This window comes from Cynara cardunculus (genome assembly GCF_001531365.2).
Source record: "Cynara cardunculus var. scolymus isolate 2C chromosome LG 12, CcrdV1, whole genome shotgun sequence".
In the NCBI taxonomy this organism is placed as follows: Eukaryota; Viridiplantae; Streptophyta; class Magnoliopsida; order Asterales; family Asteraceae; genus Cynara; species Cynara cardunculus.
Genome location: NC_037539.1, coordinates 10,624,003 through 10,646,480, shown reverse-complemented (window position 1 = coordinate 10,646,480; position 22,478 = coordinate 10,624,003). Strand labels below are relative to the sequence as shown.

The following is a 22,478-nucleotide window of genomic DNA, read 5'->3' as shown; positions in this document are numbered from 1 at the left end:
CAAATAATTATAAGAATAATTACTTAAATATTTTGATAAGTACTAATGAATTCAAATTTCAACCCACAATTTATTGAGAATCAACTTCTACCTCATAAATTTGCTCTTGAGGATGGTATAGACGGCAAGATTGAGGATAGAAGGCTTCTGGAAGAGCACCTACATTACCTTGTGTAAGTAGATTTGGATCAAAAGTTGCAGGTCTATCACCTTCTCTGTGCTTCCCTCTAAGTGGAACTTTCTGAGATAGTACCCTTTGTACTATTGTTATCCCCTGCAGGAACAGGCACCAACATAAACACAAGATGCAAAGAAGTATAACCATCCTGTCATGGTTAGATAGAGCACAACTCAAAGACGTAACTATCATTTTATAACTCCAAGAATCATTGAACAGCAACATGTGCTATCTTATTTCCATGGAGTTGTCTTATTTATACATTATCGCCAACAACTGATACTGACAGCAAAATCACTAAAAGAAATTCTAAGAAATTAGTATTAGCTTCTTTTTTTTTTTGCAAAAGAAGGCATGTGGTCATTTAGTAGGCGATGCCAGGGGATAGGAACCTAGTTGTAAAGAAAGCAGATCTTTAGGAATTTTGATTGTTTTAAGACAGGACTTGATTCGCACTACCGGTATTTGATTAAGAATGGCTCTTAAATTATCACCTTACGATATCCTACCATCCTATAAGTTTCTTGCTCCAATTAGATATCCAAGGATAGGTTTACTATATTGGATCGCCATATGATCCTCAATCTATTAAAATCTGAAGCTGATAACTATTTATTTATGTGGCGAGATTTTGATCCATGGAAGATCCCTTAAGAAGACAGGCATGTTTATCTCTCACATTGTACATTCTTCTCTGATCTCCCTCCCCCTCCCCTCTCTAAATCCCTTCATGCATAACTTTTGACAGTCGTTTGGCACTTGTGATGATGTCTTCAAAAAATAGATGAAGAACGTACCAACATCAAGAATACATTGCAGGTTGCATATTTTCATCAATCCTAGAGTAATACATTCTCACGTGTAATATAAGGAAATGAGTAGCATGGTTGTTATGCATCGTCATCACTATCGCTTCACCTGGGCATCCTGCAGTGACCAATTGGCACAGCATTCCCTCACCTTTAATGCAGGTGGCAATGGCAGCCGTCTTGCAACTTATCCATAGGCACAAATTTAGCACAATGAAAAAAAGTAAATAAAGAAAAAAAACACTTACCAAAATCAATTTTAAAATCAAAACTAAAACCCTAATAAATCATACGCTGTAGAGTGAATCAGCCGATACGAATTAGAAGATGAATACATAAAGCAGAAGAAATAGAAAGCACAAAAGCTGCATCACCAATAGCCAACCGTTTAGTCTCCTATAATCAGCCAAACAGAGTCTCCACTCTCTTCTTCATAATTATAAAAATAAAAAGACCAACTTTACATTTTTTGTTTATTTATTTCATTATTTTTCTTTCATGTCTTTTCTTCTCTATGTGGTTCTTATTTCATTTCATCTTTTTTCCTTCTTCCTTTCTCCTTCCCTTTGGTGGAATAATAAGTATGCATTATTATTATTTATTTATTTTCCTTTTCCGAAGATGAAATTACCTAATGGAGAGCGATGCTCAGTCGTTTTTCAGGATGTTCAAGTCATTAAAGCAACATAGTATTTGAAAATTTTAGCTCTAAATTTCAGCTGACAGTAAATCCTAAATTCTAGACAGTGAACATTATGGTATTTATGTTTGGTGTATGTGTTTTTAATTCTCAAAGTATAGGTGGTCAGTAGTGTAGTATTAATATTTTGAATGTCAACTTATCTTTAGTGTTCTCAATATCAAACATTTTAAATTTGATGGTACTACGTAGTGTACAACTTGATGTTGTGATGACATGGCAAAGGTGTATCACCGAAGCGACCTTGAGGTTGGCTAACATCATGTCTCACCATGGAGCCATAGCAACTACATTCAGTAATATGGCAGATGCAACTTTATGAAAACCATTTCCAAGGACCTGGAATTAACTTTAAACAATAATGCTCAAATATAAATGCCAATTGGTCTCTCCTAATGTGGGGTTAGAATTTTAACTACCCAAACCACTTGAGGAAACTTTAAAGCTTAAATGCATGTAAGACCAGTGACAGGATTCAGCAGATCAAACCTTATCCATTGCAGCCTTTTCAATTGATGCACAGCCCAAATCAAGGTTATCATGAATAACACGTTGAATGGCTTGTTCAGGTAATTCACTTGCAATATTAAAACCATGTAACAAGTTTCTTAGCTGAGTTGATATCGATCTACGGAGCGGTTCCTACAGCAAGGTGACCACCGTCAATAACAGTAACAAGGTATCGAGAAGATCACATAAGTTTTTGTCAAAAAAATAATATATACAAGAACCGAACAATTTGATTACAATTACAAAATTAACAAGGAACCTTGCAGGTCACATAAGCTAGATTTCCAGCCAGATGCACAACCATCATGCATGATGCTTCAAGTATGCAGTTCTCATCCAACTCAGTACTATACTCCTGTCATTTTATATACAAAAACCTTCAGCAAGTATATGGAGAATTGAAAAGTATCACCATTCAAAGAACTAACTGAACATGCATGACACCTTTAAGATAAGTTCCACTGTTGTATGAGATGCTATAGAAGCACTTCTCTGGACAATACTAGAAATTATTTCTTTAATGGCATTATCCATTGCCAGTGGGAGCACACTGCAAAATAAAATAATAACAACGCTTAACAAGTAGTGCAGCAACCCACTTTCAGTTTTCTAGATGCAAGGAGAGGAGGAGAGTAGAACCTCTGGAAATGCATATCGAGATGAGAAGGTTGGAGCTCAGGGTTAACATTAACCGGCTGCAGTAAGTTTAATGCTGGTGCAGGTAGCTGCAAATGCAATGACCATCTCAATTAAAAACTCAACAATTTTAGACCAGATGTTAGTTGTATTAGGAGTTCCATTTTGTTCTTTGTTATGAACCGGGTAGATGGAATAATCGAAATAAAATCCAAATAGTAGGAACAGATGTCAAATGCTTCAATTAACAAGGAAAACGAGGAACAAACTAGCATTCAGGAAGCTAGAACTCTCCCATATAAGACCCACTAATTTTCTGCACATCTCTCCTACAACCGGACCCACTAATTTATATGCCTAGCATAATAGGTATGACCCAAATGCCCCTTCTTCTAACAGAATAAGTCCCCAAAATAACTGAAATACCCCTTCTAACCTCTTCTAAAATCCATAATGTACTGATGGGACTAGACTTGGATCAGTGTATTAACATTTTTATATTAAGACCCATAGTCACACTGTATTTATCAAGGATTTTCCCTTCAATAATAGACATCATTGCAGACCAAGAACCCATATATGGTATATGTGCATAGACTCAGATACCAAAAAACCCCAGTCAAACTAAAAAATGGCTTCCTTACAAACATAAAATGATGTAACCTAGGAAAACTCATTCTTTGCTATCATCAGCAACCATCACACCCTCACTAACGTCAAACACCATCACCATTGTTCTAGGTTATGCCACCATGTTGTCCTAGACTGATCATCATGGTTCATAGTAGGTTTCCGTTGTCCAACATGGCTTAGCTATCGTCAACAGCCTTCTTGCGGCTCTGATCATAAGTTGCAACAATACAAGTGCAGGGATATGATTCCGTGATATGCAGGTTTTGGATTGACTATGACAGAAATTAACGACATGGTGTTTCTTTTTCATGTGTATGTGCAATACAGGTCTAAAATCAAGCTAATAAAATAAAAACTTATATTCATAATTCATATACCGAATATGTAAAAAAAAAAAGCACACGTACAGAGTTTAAGTTGCCTCGTTTTGCCTTCTTTATCTCTTCCAGAGACATAGGAAGCTCTAATAAGATATTTTAGCCAGAAATCCTAAATTTTATAATTTGCATCTCTCCAATTTTTTTTAAAATAGATCTAATCCCTCCCCTCCTCCTATTCATAATTAACAATTTAAGATACAGTCAAAGTTGCACCCCACGACCATATCCACCACACCCTAAAAGCACCTGAAACATACATCAATGTATGGCAGAAGTGCCCTTGCTTCCCAATTGTACCTCATCTTACAAGAGCCTCCCTTAGCTTGCCTGATGCCATGATTACTTCATTCTATGAACTTCTTTGTTATTTCTATGTTCCAGAACAAACACTGTAACTGTTGTCCTCTGTGAGAATATGTGGAAGCCCCAAATCACTCTCCAAAAAAAAAGCCCTTAAGAAGAAAGGGGAGATTCCTACATATATACAGGAGAAATGGTCCAAATCTAGCCGATGTGGGACTCCAACACACCCTCTCCAACTGAAATTAGATGGACACAAATTGTCCCAGGGTGTTGAGAGGGGGTTAACCAGAATGTCGAGTCCCTAAAGTGGCAGGCCTTGGCTCTGATACCATATGTAGAAACCCCAAATCATTCTCCAAAAGAGCCCTCGAGGAGAAAGGGTAAGTTCCAACATATATACAGGAGAAATGGTCCAAGTCTAGCCGATGTGGGACTCCAACACACCCCCTCGCGCGGTGGCTAGTTGGACACAGATTGTCCCAAGGTGTCGAGAGGGGGCTAGACAGAGTGTCGAATCCCTAGAGTGGCAAACCTTGGCTCTAATACCATGTGAAAATATGTGGAATCCCCAAATCACTCTCCAAAAGAGCCCTTAAGGAGAAAGGGGGAGATTCCAACATATATACAGGAGAAATGGTCCAAATCTAGCCAATGTGGGACTCCAACATCCTAGATGATAGATTGACCTCCAGTTTACATTTGGTTTAACCAGAAAGACATATTACTTCTTCTCCACTAAATATTTTGGGTATATTTCATGTCCATGACCACCATCTATGAGGTACTAAGCTTGAACCCATGTCCTGTAAGTGTGCCTCTGTAAGTTACTCTCTTATTAAATGAAAAAAAAAAAATGCTACAATCTTGTTCTCAAGAGGTATTCGGCTAATGCGTAATTTAATTAGTTCGACCGGTATTTAGTTAATGCATGTTTTCATGAGTCTAATATTAATTTATCTCCTAGGTTTGTAGCATCCTTGTCTCTCCAATCATGTATCCATTATATATGTCTTATAATTGCTTGAAGTTCCCATCTAAGTTTGTCATATAAGTTTCAGGATTCCCCTCCAATCACATTTGTGCTCGTCACAGATCTCTAGACTAGGCAACTTAGCACCCTAAAACTACCATCCACGAGACTATACTCTTGTCATAACTAAGGGTTGCTCCTCATTTCCAAGCTCTCATACACAACTAGCTAAATGACGATACAAATCTCAACTTTTTACTCAACCTGATAGTCGTCGGCCTAACCTGCCTTACTTCTTTACCCCTAATGTCATGTGCAATGGCACCCATAGTTTTACCAAATCATAACCTAAGATAATGTGGCTTATAATGATCTCTCTATCTCTCTTAAATATTTTGCTTTTAGTATGATTTGTAAACAGTTATTGCATTTCAGAAAATGTGTCGATCGCACTTCGATATCATCTTGATACGAACTCTTGTAGAAGATGGATAAACCTAAAAAAGAATCAAACTTAGCTACTTCCCTATAGCCATCTTCTTGTAGGTTAGAGATGGTCATTCCATATGAAATTTCATTTGTATTATCTTTATTGCCAAAAAGCAAGTCTAGTAGCAGAAGGCCATATACAAGCATATGGGATTGGTAATAGTTATGAAGCATTTTATCCCTTGTACAACCCCAGGCTATATCCACGTGGAAGGGATCCTAATATGTTCACTTCCTGACGATTCTCATCTATGTCAACTTCCTTGATCTATGCATCCACTCTAGAGAAGGTGAATACTTTGAATCACATCTGAAGCATACCCATTATCCTGTTTTTCTTGTATTGCCTTGGTCCTCCATTTAGAACCCGGTTGGGATCCCGTGTTTCCAACCACATCGTGCATCCATTATCTTCAAATGGATTGGCTTGGCTATCGTTGTGATGCTTAGTGGCTCCATTGGCTTGTTTACCCCTAAATGCAGTGACCCCCTAAGGCACCCTAACATACTTGCTCCACTTTGTTTCTCTATCTTCTAGCCACGTTTCATTACATTCTGTAACCTTTAACAGTCAAATTGTAACAACTCAGCCTAGATGTTCGGCCTCAATCCTTTCAAGAGTTCCTCTAGATCCTTGTCAGAGATTCCATCCATTCGACTCAAAAGCTCTTGTATGTTTATATGTTCTGCTACACCATTTTGGGATGAAGTTCCAACACAAGATGTTTCTTGAAGTATGCCATTTTGAACCATATAAGATTGAAGTAAAGTAAACTATATTCTTTGGCATCACTTCCCAAATGGAAACATAGAATTGAGTTTTAATTTAAGCATAAAAGACACAAAACAAAGACAACAACTCAAAACGTTGTTTATTAAATATAACCAAGTTAAACAAGAATAATCATCTGCAAAGGTAACAAAATACAGAAATGTGGTCCTAGACAAAATCGGACAAGCCCCCCAAACATCAGAGTGAGTTAACGCAAAGGGAAGACACTTGCATATTTATGAATTCTAGGACACAGGATCGATCCTTCACTTGGTGATCGTTCGTGAGTCGAACTCACTCTCTTGCCACGCCTTTCACTCATTCGCTTGAGTTGAAAAGATGATGTTTGCAAACTAACATGATGCACAATTTAACAAGGACACCTTGCTACATAGTGGACAAAGCTTATTGAATAACAAGAAAGATGGATGACCCAATTGATAATGAGCCTTAAATCGAGATGTGCATTTGAACAAGCGATTGATTATGGTAGCGTGTCCAGAACGTATAGGACTCAAGACTTGTGTCCTTTACTAATAGTGTGCTTAGTCATAAGATCTTGAAATAAACAAATGATCAGAAAAAAGTGAGACACAACATTTAGGATTACAAGTTGGTTGACTGACAAAGAGCAAATTAAAGGATAGATTAGGTAAAGGTAAGACATATGACAAATTGGGCAAAGGGTAGGATTGATAGTGCCTGACCCATGAACACAATCATAGGAATAGAAGCACGTGACTGAAAAGTATAAAAGAGGCAAGGATTACATGTCATATGTTCTCTCGCACCGGAATCAATCATTCATTTGGAGGACGAGGAAAGAAGATATGCATTGCATTTACTTGAGTCAGCAACAATAATAGCATAAGAAGATGAAGACTTGAGGGATTCACCATGTTTTTGCTAATTCTCGGATTGAAGCTTTCTGCACCCAAACTTCCTATGACATGGTTTATGACAACAATTCATATAATGCTTCTGAAAGCCGATATTTGAGGTTCAAATCTTTGTGAGCTACCACCTTTGTTTCTGGTATGGTTAGATGACCTCTCAAGGGCATCATTATTATTCTCACCAACCAAAGCACTACTGCATGGAATGGATGAGGGAGGACTCTCTATGCAGAGAACGTGACTGAAGATGTCTTGTAAAGAAGAGACCTTAGAGTCGGAGAGATTTTGTGACACAGGAGACTCAAAATCAGAAGAGGCTGACAAGGAAACTCATGATAGCATCTTCTCTCATTGGCTTTTTGTTGAGCTTTTACATCTGAACTAAAAGGCAACTAAAGAATCTGGAGCTGTCAATAATTGCATCAAAGATCTTGGGGATCCTGTCAATTAAGGGTGTTATCCATGATTTCCAGCATTCTGTTTTTAGAGATTTTCTCTATCCTTTCTTTAGTTGAAAGGATTCTACCTTTTGTATAAATAGTCTTGCTTTGTGTTTTATAATATACAGAAAAATATATGAAAAGCCTTTTAGGCTCAACTCTGTTTGGTTTCTAGATGGTATCAGAGTGTGGTTTCTGATCATCATCTTTCATAGAAAACCTTTAACTTAGGTAGATAACAACCGGACCAAACGGCTCTGGTTAGCGAGTGCACCAGCTCCACCACCGACAAAAACAAATCCAACAACCCTCCTTCGCACAGGTTCAACAAATGGTTGCTCCAAATATCTTTCCCATCATTGGTCACAAGCTAAACGGCCAAAATTTTAGCTTGTGGTCACATTCCATCTAGATCTTCATTGGCGGCAAGGGAAGAGAAGACCCTCTCTCAGGGAAAAGCGTGTCCCCTGAAGAAGGAGACCCCACTTACAAACAATGGAAAACCGAGAACAACATGGTAATGTCGTGGCTTCTCAGCTCCATGGCGGTTGAATTCAGAGAGCAATTCATCTACTACAAAACCGCCACTGAAATCTGGGAAGCAGCAAGGGACATCTTTTCTAATAAAGATAATACCTTTGTTATCTTTGAAATCAAGGGGTTACTCCATGATCTCCGGCAAGGAGACTCCATAGTTACGAGTTATTACACGGCCCTAACTCGTTTCTGGCAACAACCTAATACTCTCGATGAAAATATGTGGAGCTGTCCCACTGATGCAAAGCGATATAGGCAGATCCTCGAAACTGACAGGATCTACATGTTCCTTCTCGGTCTAAATCGAGAACTAGATGAGGTTCGAGAAAGAATGCTCCGCACTAAGCCACTGCCAACATTCGTGAAGTGTTCTCTTAGGTTCGACGTGAGGAAAGCAGAAGAAAGGTAATATTTGGAAGCACTACTACCTACCTGGTTGGAGAAGGGGCTGCCCTAGTTGCTCGATACCCATCACCTAGTGGGAAATTTCAATAAGGTAATTCCAGAAAAGGTCAGGACGACCATGGTGCGACCACTGCAAACGGACAAGTCATACAAAAGAAGTATGTTGGAAAGTTCATGGGAAACCAATGGATCGGAAATCAAACCTTTCAGAAAACAATGGCCGTGAAAATATTGAAAATTCTCAAAGTCATGAACGTTTCAGCAACGAACAGTAGCAACCGTCCAGAAAATTCTCCAAGACACGCTACGGGGAACTCAATCCTTTGATCAGACAAAAATGCAATCATGGCACTAAGGAATGCGTTGACCACTCATATGGAGCAAAAAAACCATGGATTGTGGATTCTGGAGCATCAGATAATATGACTGGCAACCGAAACATCTCTCCACTTTTCAGCCAGAATCAAGTGGTCCACCATACGAGTAGCAGATAGGTCTAATTCACAAGTCACGGGTATTGGTACAGTTGTTATATCAAAGGAAATCATGTTAAAGTCTGTGCCTTATTTTCCAAATCTGGAGTACAACCTTTTATCTATTAGAAAACTCACCCAAGACTTGAATTGTTGTGCTAATTTTCTCCCTAATATATGTGAATTTCAGGTTTTGAACTCGAAGAAGAAGATTGGCAGTGCTAAAATTTAGGCAGGTTTGTATCTCCTTACCAATGTGTTCGCCAACCCCTCCAAACTCAAGCCACCCTTGTTTACGGTTTCTAGCGTAAAAAGTGATGTTATGTTATGGCACCGTAGACTGGGTCATCCCAATTTTTTGTACTTAAAAGAAATTATTCCCTGAATTAATAAAGAATTCTAGTTCTCTTAAATGCAAAACATGTCAAATCTCGAAACATGTTCGACATTTCTACCCGCCAGTTCTTTATAAAGCCTCTCATCCATTTCACCTTATTCAAAGTGATGTTTGGGGACCTTCTCAAATAAAAAATATAATTGGGTCATGGTGGTTCGTCACATTTATCGATGACCACACCCCGCATAACTTGGTTATTTTTAATGAAGGAAAAATCTAAAGTTGGGACTATCTTCCAAAAGTTCCACAAAATGATTTAAACCCAATTTTCCTCAAAAATCCAAATTCTAAAAACCGATAATGGTAAAGAATATTTCCAGTCCGAACTTGGAACATACCTTTCCCAAGAAGGGATTGTCCATATCAGTTTCTACGTGAACCCACCCCAACAAAATGGCGTGGCTGAAAGAAAAAATCGGCACCTCTTAGAGGTTACCCGCTCTCTCCTATTAGCCAACCATGTTCCTAAGCACTATTGGGGAGAGGCCATTATGACATCCGCATATTTGATCAATCACATGCCCTCTCGAATGCTCACTTTCCAAACACCACACCAAACACTCTTATCCACCTATCCTCATCTCATAATCATGTCCCATATTCCTCTAAAAGTGTTAGGGTGTATAGCCATTGTCCACAATACGCAGCCAAACCGAAGCAAACTTGATCCACGAACGTTTAAATGTATATTTATGGGGTATTCCCCTAACCAAAAAGGGTACAACTACTACTCTCCATCCACAAACAAAGTATACAACACCATGGATGTTACCTTCTTCAAAGAACAACCATCCTATGCCAAAACCGATATTCCGGGGGAGAATGTGGAAGAATACCGGTTCCTGGCATACTCAGACACTACAAATCAGCCCTCACCTGTCCTCTCACCGGTCTCAAATTCACCGGTCTCAAACTTGCCCGTGGCAGAAAAAAAATCAGCCTATTGATACTGAAAACACAATTCCAAAAGATTACATTGTGTATACAAGGTTACAGAAACCTACTGCAAATCAGCCCTCACCTGTCCTTTCACCAGTCTCAAATTCACCGGTCTCAAACTTGCCCGTGGCAGAAAAAAGTCAGCCTATTGATACTAAAAACACAATTCCAAAAGATTACATTGTGTATACAAGGTCACATAAACCTATTGTTGAGCCGATGCAATATCAAATTACTTCTCCACGGTCACAACCGGCAAATGATCATACAGGTAGTAATCCTTCCTTCTCATATAATACTGAAAATTTTGATGACCTGGAAATTCCAATAGCTCTCAAGAATGGGAAACGGAGTTGTACGATGCACCCGATAGGCAACATCGTGTCATATGAGAAATTATCACCCAAGTATAGAGCTTTCACTACCAACTTGGATGAGATAAAAATTCTCAGGAACATACAAGAAGTTGTTTATCAGAAGGAATAGAATGAAGCAGTAAACGAGGAGGTCAAAGCCCTGAAAACCAATGGCACATGGGAATATACGGAACTACCAAAAGGAAAGAAGATAGTTGGGTGTAATTGGGTTTTCTCTGTAAAATACAATGCCGATGGAAGCATTAGCAGATATAAGGCCAGGTTGGTGGTTAAGGGTTTCACTCAATCATACGGAATTGACTACTCCGACACCTTTGCACCGGTCGCCAAACTTAACTCCATAGTGTCTATAGCCGCTAACAGGACTAGCCTCTACAATGGTTGGACATCAAGAATGCTTTCTTAAATTGCAAAAAACCCGGTGATCACGATAGAATGAAACATGTGTAGATAGCATGACACTTTATCAGAGAAGATATAAACAAGAGCCCTTGAGATCTCCTTCGTGCCATCTGAACTTCAAGTAGCAGATGTCCTTACTAAAGCTTTACCCAAGGGCAAGTTCGAAAAAATGGTAAACAAGTTGGATATGATCGACCTCCATACCCAACTTGCGGGGGAGTGAAGAATTTCTGGAGCTGTCAATAATTGCATCAAAGATCTCGGGGATCCTGTCAATTAAGGGTGTTATCCCTGAAAGCATTATGTTTTTAGAGATTTTCTCTATCCTTTCTTTAGTTGACAGGATTATCCTTCTTTTGTATAAATAGCCTTGCTTTGTGTTCTATAATAAACAGGAAAATATATGAAAAGCCTTTTAGGCTCAACTTTGTTGGTTTCTAGAGCAACAATGTACTAGGCTCCAAGTATGTCTTCTTGAACTCCACAAAATAGTTTATAAGAAACGGGGCCTACTTTTCCATACGATAGAAAGCTTGGAAAACCTCATACATGTGGGATAGATTCCCTTTGTTGGGGTACAAAAACTTCAAATGATCCATTAGCCCAATTACCTCACTATCAATAGAATTCCAAAACTTGAAGGAACAAACAAGCATCATCTTTTAGCCATGTTAGATCATCCTTTCGTTACGAACCAATTTTAGGAGGATTATCAGTCAAATGGAAATTTTTGTTGATACTCCATAGATAAAGACGAACAATCTTACTCCAATCCAAATAGATCGAACCATTTAGCTTATGCTTCGTAATTTTAGACATTATTGGCACCACATCTGTCGCACTCCGACTTTTTTTTTGCTCATAACGTCTCGATAATGATATAAATTTGATGACTTGAAGAAACCCAAAACTCACACAAGATGTAATTATTATTATTTTTTGTACAAGCCTCCTCATAAGCACAAAATGGCAAGTATAAGTTAGAAGCACAAGAACTAAATAAACGGCAAGTATAAGTTAGAAGCACAAGAACTAAATAAATGGCAAGTATAAGTTAGAAGCACAAGAACTAAACAAGGCATACGCAGGTGATATTTAGCAACAAATAGCAAAAAGTAATAAATCACACAAGGGGGATGGTGATAGCAGGGAGATGGAAATTTTTGAACATGGTGACAACCTCAAGGACCTCTAACTTCTAATAAGACGATTCTGGGTTTACACTTGATGGCAGAAAAGACGAGACAGACAAACAGGTTCGAGGTTCATATCTGGCAGGTCGGACCAAAAAGTGCAATAGGTCCAAAACGACATTGAAGTTCGAAAACAGTGTCTAGGTTCGAAAACACAGCGGCTGTATTTCCAAATGGGGCAGCTAAGGTTTGAAGTCATGGAAACGCGATGGAAACATTGGCTGCAACGGCGCGGGTTCGAACCTAAACACGGCTAGACTTTCAGTTATGTATAACGGTTTCCATAGTTTTATCTTATTCAGGTCTTGCCTAGGGGCCTACCACAAACCTAAACATTTACACATATAATACAAAAATGAATTCTAACCACACCTGGGTAACTGGAAATGGCAACTGTGCTACTTGATGTCCTTGAGCAGGTGAAAGCTGACTGCATGAGCCTAAAGTTCTCATCTTCTCATCCTCACCCAACATCACAGCAGGAAGATGGAGTGGAGCAGCATGCTATCCACCAAATAAAAGACACCAGCAAATTAGATAGGCAGTCAGTGAAATAGCTTGGATATTGTAAAAAACATCTATAAATAACAAACCTGGTATAACATATGTGAATGGCCACCCTGATAAGTCGGAACAGCAGCTTCAGGTGGCAATTCAACTTGATTTACATCAGATCTCATGGTAGAATTAACTTCTTCAACAATATGTTGTTGAGAAGACCCAACATCTTTGTTAGAAAAATCAGGGTTTCCTTCAAATTTCCTCACCCTGCCCTTAAGAAGAGATGATGGAGGTACTGCCTTCAAATCCATATCAAGATTTTTGAAAAAAACCTGAAAGGGCAAACCAACATGAAAAAACATGTGTCTGAGAGAGAGAGAGAGAGAGAGAGAGAGAGAGAAAGAGAGAGAATACACAATCACAACACCCCAACTCCAGTTGCAGTACACATAGATTCATACGTACTTCAATTTCAAACTTGAGATTCACTTTGAGGTTTGGCATTGCATGAATTTCTGCAAGTAATCCAAGAATTCCCATAGTCCAAGGATTTGGTGGTTGATATGCTAGACTGCTTTGGCATGGTTCCAAAATCTACAGTGAAACAAATATTAGTACCAATAACCCTGGTGATTTAGAGAATAATCATAAACCGGCGGAATTGCATACCTTGGAGATAAATGGAATCACTCCAATCATTAAACCCTTTTCATAAGCCTATAGAAGTTAACAAGTAAACTTATTATATATCGTACCCAAGTCAAGAAGATCCTATACTAACAATAAAGCTGATTGCGAACACAAACTCGTGAGGATGGAAAGGGACGAAAATGTACCTCCAGAAGTAAAGATTTTGGATCAATATCTCTGGCTCTTAGAACTCGGTTTCTACCAATTGTAATCTTCCCAAGCCAACCTCCAAGATTCTTTAGCAAGGAACGCTCTTCCGCACTGGACTTTATGAGCTCAGATCTTAAAAGAACCTGTTGCATTGCCACATAATCTAGTACTCCAGACTCTACAAAAGTACCAGATCTGAATGCACCAAAGATAGGCTAGAAAAGACTACCTTGCAATTCTCGTAAGTTGCTCGAACTACCTCTTCGTTCAAGTGTGTTGAATTAGCTCCTTGTAGGAAATTCGAGTACAACATATGAAAGTTTGGTTCGATGCTTGCTCTGTCAACATGACCAGTAAACCATTTAGAAAAGAAATGTCGATATCATTGCATAAAAAGTAATCATAGTTCTCTTAATCTCCTCCTTCCTAAACTAATTATCATTCATCTGACAGAGTATTTTGGTTGTCATGGTGTTCATCCTTAAAAAATGTTATATTATTTTTTGATAAAGAAAAAATGTTATCTCTAGTACTCTGTAAATTAGACGTGTTGAACTACAATTTCCCAGGGGTCGCAAAAGACATCAGTACACATGCTTCAATAAAGCGAACAAAAATCAAGGTAGAAGGGATGTATTAAGGTTGACAAAAGGCTGCAAGATGTGTTCACATTAAACCAAAAAGGTCATAAATTTTCTCACCTTTTCATAACTATATACTGTCCAAACCAGGGATAGTACTGTTCTTCAAGAACCTCTGTAAATTCTTTCGCTTTAGCTTCCACATTGGCAGCAGATAAATTATTAATAATGAGAGAGATCCGATCCTGAGTTTCTGATGGTGGGGCCTATAATGGAGAAGCAGGTAAAATAAGGGCAGGCCCCCAATTATAATCTAACAGAACTAATACTTAAGCAAACATTGAGGTATCAGATACTCATGAAACCAATCAGACAAGTAAAAGGGAAGCCTCTCACCGTCTAGTTCCTCAAATTCTAATGTTAAATAATTGGAATTTAACTTAATACCAAGCCAGAGATAGATGGCAAACCTCTATGGGTGTTTCCCTTCTTTCAGCAGCAGCAAGCAGTGTTCCAATGCTTGATGCAGAGCCAAACCCTGCAAAGCACAAACATTTTTTTTGCACTGTAAGCAAAAGGTAACTGGTTGACAAAAAAGCCAATATACTACAGACTCAGGGAAGAACAGATGCAATAGTGGGTGCATGCAATGAACCCACAAAATTTCACAATCACAAGAAACCTACTAGCCGAGGGGACTGCTGGAGATGGAGAACTAAAACCAGGAGAGGAAGACGTTTCTGCCGATGACTTGACTACACTCTGAGGCTGCATTGGAACAGGTTTGTGTAAAAAGGTTATCGGCAACAAATTCTGAAAATCGAGGATCAACTACCTAAACTGAGGCAAAGAAAGAACATAGCTCATACTAAATTGACAGCACAATGCTTACCTTCTGAATACTAACTGAGCCACTTGAGGTAGCAATTGAGACTTGTTCTGAAGTAGATAAGTTCAGATTCGTATCACTGGACGAAGTCAAAGAGGCTTTGTGTCTCTCATCCAAATGACTGACATTCCTCTGGTGTGGCTGGATTGGAGAACATACTTGAGAATCAATTTGTGCACCATCAGCTCCAGTCAAAGGGAAGGATGAAGCCGATATCTATGCGAAAACAATTTTGTACAATTCAAATATCAATCTACCATATTCCTAAAATAAACAAGCATATCATGGAGGATATTTGGGTCAAATTTCTGTGATGTGGTAACAGCACATCATTAACCAAGATTAATCCCCACTAGATATCTAAAAGAATGAAAGCTGGCCCAAAACCAGGATAGAAGGTAGATTTCTTTAACTACAGTGTCTGTTGTTTATTGCATATTTCTTATGGTATATGTACATGACTAACTGATCATATCTTTCCTTCTTATTTTACATCATCAAGATGTAAAATAAATTAGTACACGTATGAACCAGGTTGCCAGAAAGAAAATGTGTTATAAACGAACATCTCTAAAGAAACCAACTTATTAACTGCACATGCATAATCTCTATTGCATGCTACAACATTTCCAAAATTAAACATAACCTTGTAGCACCATGTCATTCTAGAAAACCTACAGTTTAACACGTTGAAACATCACTGGAACAATCCTTGCAACCTTTATCAAAATTTTCACATCCCTGGCTGGTTATAAACAGGTACAGTCATACATCTCTACTACCAATAAACTGACATTCAAATCAAAATGAATACTCAAGCACACGAGCAGCAGTATGTGATTCTAGTAAGTTTGATTTATCTTTGACCATGATGAGGTTATTTCAGTAAGAAAAAAACCAAAACAAAGGAAGTAGCTGGCTTCGTAGATAAGATATTACAGTACAAGCTAATAACATACCATTCCTACATGACCTAATACAGTAGAAGAATTTATATATTTACCATTTAAAATTTCTATAACATTTACAAGAGTGTTATGGCATGTACCAAAAAAAGATCATTCGGACACAAATTTACCTCAGCATTTGCTGGTGGGATAGAACTATGGTGTTGGTTGGTGCCAGGATTGTGGCCTTCATCTGATTTTGGATGGCTTGAGGAAGGACCGAGAAGCGTCTGTTCAATTACCAAAACAAGTCTGGGATGAGTAAGACATAGATCTGAGAACTGTAAGATCTTCTGGCTGTATTCTGGCCACTCAATCAAACAATCCACAAAACTTTCTAGGGCCTTCGTCCCAAAAACAAACATCTGCGCAAAGACATTTTGGTGATTAAAAAAAAGCCTCCAGATATAGCAATACCATTACCAGAAAATTAATACTAACTTTGGAATCTGTAGGTTCATGTAATGCATCCAAAACAGCTTGTAAGGAAATGCCAAGTATGGAATGGCTCACAAGACGATGCCTAATAAGCAATCCTGCGAGCAACATTTTTCATGCCATGATGGTAAGCTTGTCTGTTACATTAAAATAATACCATAATTTTTCACTTTCGAGTGAAAGTAGAGTTATATCAGAATAAACAAAAGTGTCACCATGATTTTGTTATAGTGAACTACTGATACCTGTCAACGGAAAAACTAAGATACAGCAGATAATAGACCTTTAAAGTATAACATTGCAAGACCACAGACAATTACGATTGTAACCTCTAAATATGTACTCATCCGAATGTCAAGATTGTGTAGAGTAAACAAAATAAAATCAACCATAGTATTTACTAAGCCAAACCAAATCAAACCGACCCAGTAAATCCCACTCGAGTGTAGGGTCAGGGGAGGATGAGATGTACCCAGACCTGACCTTTACCCAAAGGAGTAGAGCGGTTGTTTCCGTGACGACCCCCAGCTTGAGCAACCATAATATTTACACTTTGTTCATAAATGGAATTACTCGTGACATTCTAGAAAGTAAATCCTATGAGGCCTCACCAAATAGGACAGCAACAATCTTTAGTTGTTCATCAGGGTATCTGTTGATAAACTTGTACACTTCAAACAGGTTGTTGATCATGCACTCAAATACAGATTGCTCCCTGTGAAATCACGAAATGGTGGATTATAAGTTCGTTATAAATCAAATACTAAAAAATTGCTTCTGACTGGCATTTTGCGGATTACTACTAACAGAATGCTCCAGAAATTACTTTGCATAAGCTATATATAATAACTAATGCCACTTGTTGAAAAAATTACTACTAACAAATTATGCAACAGAAGATCATCAGAAATATTATTTGTGACAGTGCAAATACATCAGTGGCCTTCCAAGCAATAGTTCCCTCCAACATGTACAAACTTAATTGCACTACTAATCACCTTGAACCCAAACACTTCTTCACTTTTCATGCTATTCAGAGTTTGTAAGAACTTTAAACTTTAGAACGTGAGGAAGCTTATAATCTAATCAGGTATATTTCATGTCCATTTCAAAACTATTTACTGAAAATCCAAAACTAGTAATTTTTGAAGCATGGTCTACTAATTTAGAAGGAAAGCCAACCACGCAATGCAAACAAACACCTCAAGCTTTTCAAAACCCTCATTACCTCATACAACCTGGCAACCAGTACCTTCCACTCCCGGAAATCATGGTCCTTCAAAATTAGCAAACCAGAGAAACAAAGGCATCTCTTACGCTACTCACTAAATCCAATCATGTAACTCTAGACCAAAATCCCCTACAGCTCCAATCACCTAAAGGTGGCTTTAACTTAGGAAGAAAATACTGTTTTTCATTCCCAGAGATATTGTATTCATGAAAACATTATTCCCAGACTGCTAGGTTAATATCAAAACACCTCATACAACTCTCCTTGAGAATAGGGTAACAGCATGTAGTTAAACATCTACCACCCCATGGCCACAAAATATTATTAACCTGTATGATAATTAAAGATGGAATATGATGCTGAGGGCTCTCAACATTTTCTGATTTTCTCTAGCAACCAACACCCCATAGTCCGCTAAGTTCTGATCAATGCAAAAAATAGCATCTAAATGGGAAGGCTCCTTGTAGAGCTAGAAAGATGCTACTTTCTAGAAAACCCTCTCGGCTGTAATACGGTTGCTAGAAAGTCTCAAAGTCGCATGCTTCTTCCTTGACCAGTTCCTTGGCTAATGGCTGCTTGCTATAGACATCATACTAGCCTGTAGAATCACCTTGATCTCAACTCTACAAGAAAAAAACTAATCTATCATTAGCATTCACCTAAAGCCAGACTTACTCTCTCATGTTTTTAACCACAAAGAAATTCTTTACAAATCAATTGGCCTCCTGGTGAGCTTACCAGGAAAGGCATCCTGGAGACTTTACTATACTAAACAGGAAGTGATCAGGGCCGGCAGGAGCTGAACTAAACAGGAAGGGCATCCGATGACATTGCCCACAAATACAGCCGTATGGTTATTGACACCAGATCATTAACTCAATAGAAAGCCATCACCATTCACGTCTTTGTGATCATACAAGGGAATATTCACCTTCCACAAACCGTGCAGTTTGTTCATTTTACTATCTTGACTTAACGCTTACCGACGATAGCAAAGAAATCAAGGTGCAATGATCGAGGAATGAAGAACTGCATGTCAGGATCATATAACTATATCCAATCTATACAGGAACAGGGTCTGACACTTTTTAAGTTTTGGCTCCCCACAAAAAACCTAAAGCTGCCAAAACACGTCTCCTCCTCACCTAAACCAAACATGCAGATAGCACCCACTGGGTTCTGAGTACCATTACTTCCCACTTCATCACAACATACGATCAGAAAGCCAATGTGCATAATAGAATACATTAGTGAAGAAACCACAAAATTATAACATATTATCATACGAATAAAGAGAGAAGAAATATTTAGTGGTGACAAATGGACAATAAAAAGCAAACCTTTTTTCAGAAGATCCCTTGAACTGCGTAAGCATTTGAACCATTGCATCAACTGTCAACTGACCAGAGAACATCTGCTGGAAATACAGATTGACATCTGTCTCTACATCATCTGCATATACTTCAGATGTTGAAGAACTAGGGCCATCAATGTCCTTCATTATTTGACTATTGTGCATAGATGTTACATACAAACTTTCCATTTCCTCGAAAAGATGATTAGAGGAAAGCAAACTAGTGTGCAATTGAAGGACCTAGAAAAAAATATGGATTTCAAATTGCATGGACCGGAGATAGTTGAAGGTAAATGGTAACACAGCCATGTTGATAGGGTTAACCTTTAAAACTGTAGGGGCTGTCTCCTTATAGACACTCAAAATTTCACCATGGTCAGAAGAGTCCTGACCATCAACTTCGACCACCTTCAGGAATTCAAGGCACTCCTGAGAGGGTAAACGTACCTATCAGCCTATATATCATCTTTTTAACCTTGCCAGAGTAATGCAACAAGAACAGGGGATATCAACATATCTAATTATAACATAAGTGAACTCCATAATTATCTCCAGTCACAAGAAGTAAGAGATCTACAGTTCTCATTTACCTCAAAGAAAATGTCTTCGTATATACTCAAATTAGTGCTCAACCACTCCTCCAAATCTATGAATTCTTTTCGAGCAGCGAGAGCAGCCAGTCTAATTCCCAGAAACATGGGTACCAGAGCCAGTACAGATAATAGGATCTGTGACAGAAATATTAGAATACATACAATAGAGGAACACATAGTAAGCGAAACCCGTAAAATGTGCATCTCTCTAGAATCGGTTTTTTAACAGAATAAGACGAAAACACTACTAGAATATGGAAATAGAGAATAACAGCAACTAAAGAAAGCTTTTACACACATATGCGACAGTGATACTTCATAAAATAAGGTAAAACAAGACTTAGAAGTTGGAAACAGAGTCAAAGTATAGTTTATGCCATGAGATGGAGAACATGTATGATCTACTACAAATATTTAGCTAGCTCCCTTGCCCTGACAAACTTTTCTTAATCCCTCGTGCTTAGTAAAGCTTTTAAGATAAGAACAATTCACAATATTTTAACAGGTCAAGATAAAATGGTTGATTCTCTTTCACAATTTAATTTTTGATTGTTATTTTTATTAAAGGGAAACCACAGTGTATTAAGGCTACACAGCTTTGCAAGGGTTGAAGAGGGAAGTCCTTGTACGCAGCTTTACAATGATGTTGACAATTATCAAAGTTGTATACAAACCTTCCAAAAGAAATTATTTACTCATACTCTTCGTCTTTTCTTCAACATACATGTAAGGTAATGTTATCATTACATTCTCATAATAAGAAAACTAATAATCCTGAAGATCACTTCAGCAGCCAGGATCACTATTAGAAACTAGAAAGAGACGGGCATTCCACATTAAGCAATTACATATAATATGATATACTACAAATACACAAAAGTACCAAAAATCTTGAATGCCTTGATGGAAAAGAAATCTGACCTCTAACTCCTCTAACAAGTTGATGACTCTATATATGTTTTCTGGATCGAAGTTGAGGGCATCCTTCAGTGCTCTCGAAAAGAACACAGGGTTGACATGCCACAGTTTCAGAACGATTTCTCTCTTTGAATCGTCTTTCAGCAGCATAGGTAGCACAGCTGAAGAAACTTCATCTTGGAGGAGATTATATGGAGTCTGCATATTTTGATACAATATCATTGACCAAAAAGACTACATAAAAGAAACAGCATAAGTTACACAACAGTGAGGCAACATTACAATAACATGGGCCATCCCAAGTAGAAGCACGTCCGGGCAATGCTTCAAAGGGAACTCAAGCAATGACCGAACCGAAGTTGCTTGGCCTGCCTCAGCTAGTAGACACAGATGTTCTAAATGATCAATGCATAGCCATGGATGGCTTGCATGATCAGCATGAAACTTATGATCATTCTCTGCATCTGCATATCCCTGCAAAAAAGGTATTGGATGCAGATTCAATGCATATCATTAACAAGAACTGCAAAACTTATTCAGCATACCAGTAGTCTTCCAGAATGTGCAAACAATAATTCAGGTGACACTTTGAAAGCATGATTAATAAATGGCAACTCCCCTTCAGTGTTTTTCCATGCATTGCCATAAACAGCAGCAAATGGAAATGAATAATGCTTTGTCGTAGAGGAGGGGAAGTCTGAAAAAGATGCAATAAAAAATTAGCAAGCTTCTTATATGATCCTACAAGGATATCAGTGTTCCAAGGGTTCAGTAAGAGCATATCAGATGGTTTTCTGTCACAAAGAGCAGAAAAATGTTAGAGAGTATTTTCATGTTCTGCATCAGAGATGAGAGTCATACCTAGCATCCTAAGCTTGGAATCATGCAGTTGGTCTGAATGCGGAGGAGCTAAGATAAAACCTGAATTCTCATTTAACCAAACTTGCAGTATCATTTGCACAAATGAATCAACATGTTTGGAAAAGACTTCTGATTGCTCAAGAAACTTTAGCACTTTAGGAAGCCAATCAGCAGTATACAAAGAGGCATGAGTAGCACGCAACTCTTCAAACTGTGTCATACAGAAGTTCCTTCCTGAAAGCAGCAACATAATTCTCATATGCATGTACAAGTCAGGCCATGAATAACAGCAGTAAAAACATAGACAAAAAAATACAGCTCACCAGCCATTCTGATATCATTTTTTTCTGAATCTGATAAAGCAAGACCAAAACCAAGTTTCTCATATGCTGATAATTGCAGTGTGTTGGATAGAACGTCCAGAAATTCTTCACTGATTGCTGTACGTCTCACGAAACCAGAGAATACCATACTGAAATGTGGCTTTTCCAACAACTTTCTAAAGAGTGAAGCAACTACTGGTTCTAGATGTGTACTCTTCAAGTCTTCTTCATAAATCTTGAAGTGGTCCAAGCAGGTCTCAACTAGCAATATGCTTTCTTCTGTTCCATGTTCAATATACTGCAAAACGGAACAGAACATCAACTTGAGAACTTGCTAGCTGATAACAGCCTCCACTTGATGCACTATGGCAAATATCAATAAAACAAGACATTTGTCTTCTCTTGTTAATCCTTCATAATCAGTACCAAGTAAAGCTCTTCCTACCACATATGCTTTCCCACTTTCAGGTCCAAAGAAGGACCTGAAGTATTATCCAGAAGAAGTGCTGGCAATATTTACAATACCCACAAGTAAGAATCTTGTCTCCACTGTGTATTCAGGG

The 22,478-nt window shown here is 38.2% G+C and overlaps 1 protein-coding gene across 1 annotated transcript in view; it reads right to left on the bottom strand.

Annotated features, from left to right (window-relative positions):
• LOC112523689 (CCR4-NOT transcription complex subunit 1-like) overlaps positions 1–22,234 on the bottom strand; it is a 37,673-nt gene extending 15,439 nt beyond the window's left edge. The window contains exons 1-28 of the mRNA XM_025133374.1: positions 21,916–22,234; positions 21,593–21,826; positions 21,277–21,428; positions 21,014–21,205; positions 20,735–20,929; positions 19,811–19,948; positions 19,545–19,649; positions 19,207–19,460; positions 17,247–17,350; positions 16,639–16,733; positions 16,329–16,562; positions 15,254–15,466; positions 15,048–15,129; positions 14,832–14,899; positions 14,482–14,627; positions 14,010–14,118; positions 13,777–13,923; positions 13,610–13,657; positions 13,406–13,534; positions 13,033–13,272; positions 12,812–12,943; positions 2,837–2,922; positions 2,642–2,747; positions 2,457–2,552; positions 2,177–2,329; positions 1,959–2,026; positions 1,038–1,173; positions 92–406 (exon numbers count right to left, since the gene is read on the bottom strand). Coding sequence (XP_024989142.1) covers positions 92–406; positions 1,038–1,173; positions 1,959–2,026; positions 2,177–2,329; positions 2,457–2,552; positions 2,642–2,747; positions 2,837–2,922; positions 12,812–12,943; positions 13,033–13,272; positions 13,406–13,534; positions 13,610–13,657; positions 13,777–13,923; positions 14,010–14,118; positions 14,482–14,627; positions 14,832–14,899; positions 15,048–15,129; positions 15,254–15,466; positions 16,329–16,562; positions 16,639–16,733; positions 17,247–17,350; positions 19,207–19,460; positions 19,545–19,649; positions 19,811–19,948; positions 20,735–20,929; positions 21,014–21,205; positions 21,277–21,428; positions 21,593–21,826; positions 21,916–22,234 — 4,296 coding nt within the window. The remainder of the gene's footprint in view (positions 1–91; positions 407–1,037; positions 1,174–1,958; positions 2,027–2,176; positions 2,330–2,456; positions 2,553–2,641; positions 2,748–2,836; positions 2,923–12,811; positions 12,944–13,032; positions 13,273–13,405; positions 13,535–13,609; positions 13,658–13,776; positions 13,924–14,009; positions 14,119–14,481; positions 14,628–14,831; positions 14,900–15,047; positions 15,130–15,253; positions 15,467–16,328; positions 16,563–16,638; positions 16,734–17,246; positions 17,351–19,206; positions 19,461–19,544; positions 19,650–19,810; positions 19,949–20,734; positions 20,930–21,013; positions 21,206–21,276; positions 21,429–21,592; positions 21,827–21,915) is intronic.
• Between the last annotated feature and the right edge of the window lie 244 nt (positions 22,235–22,478).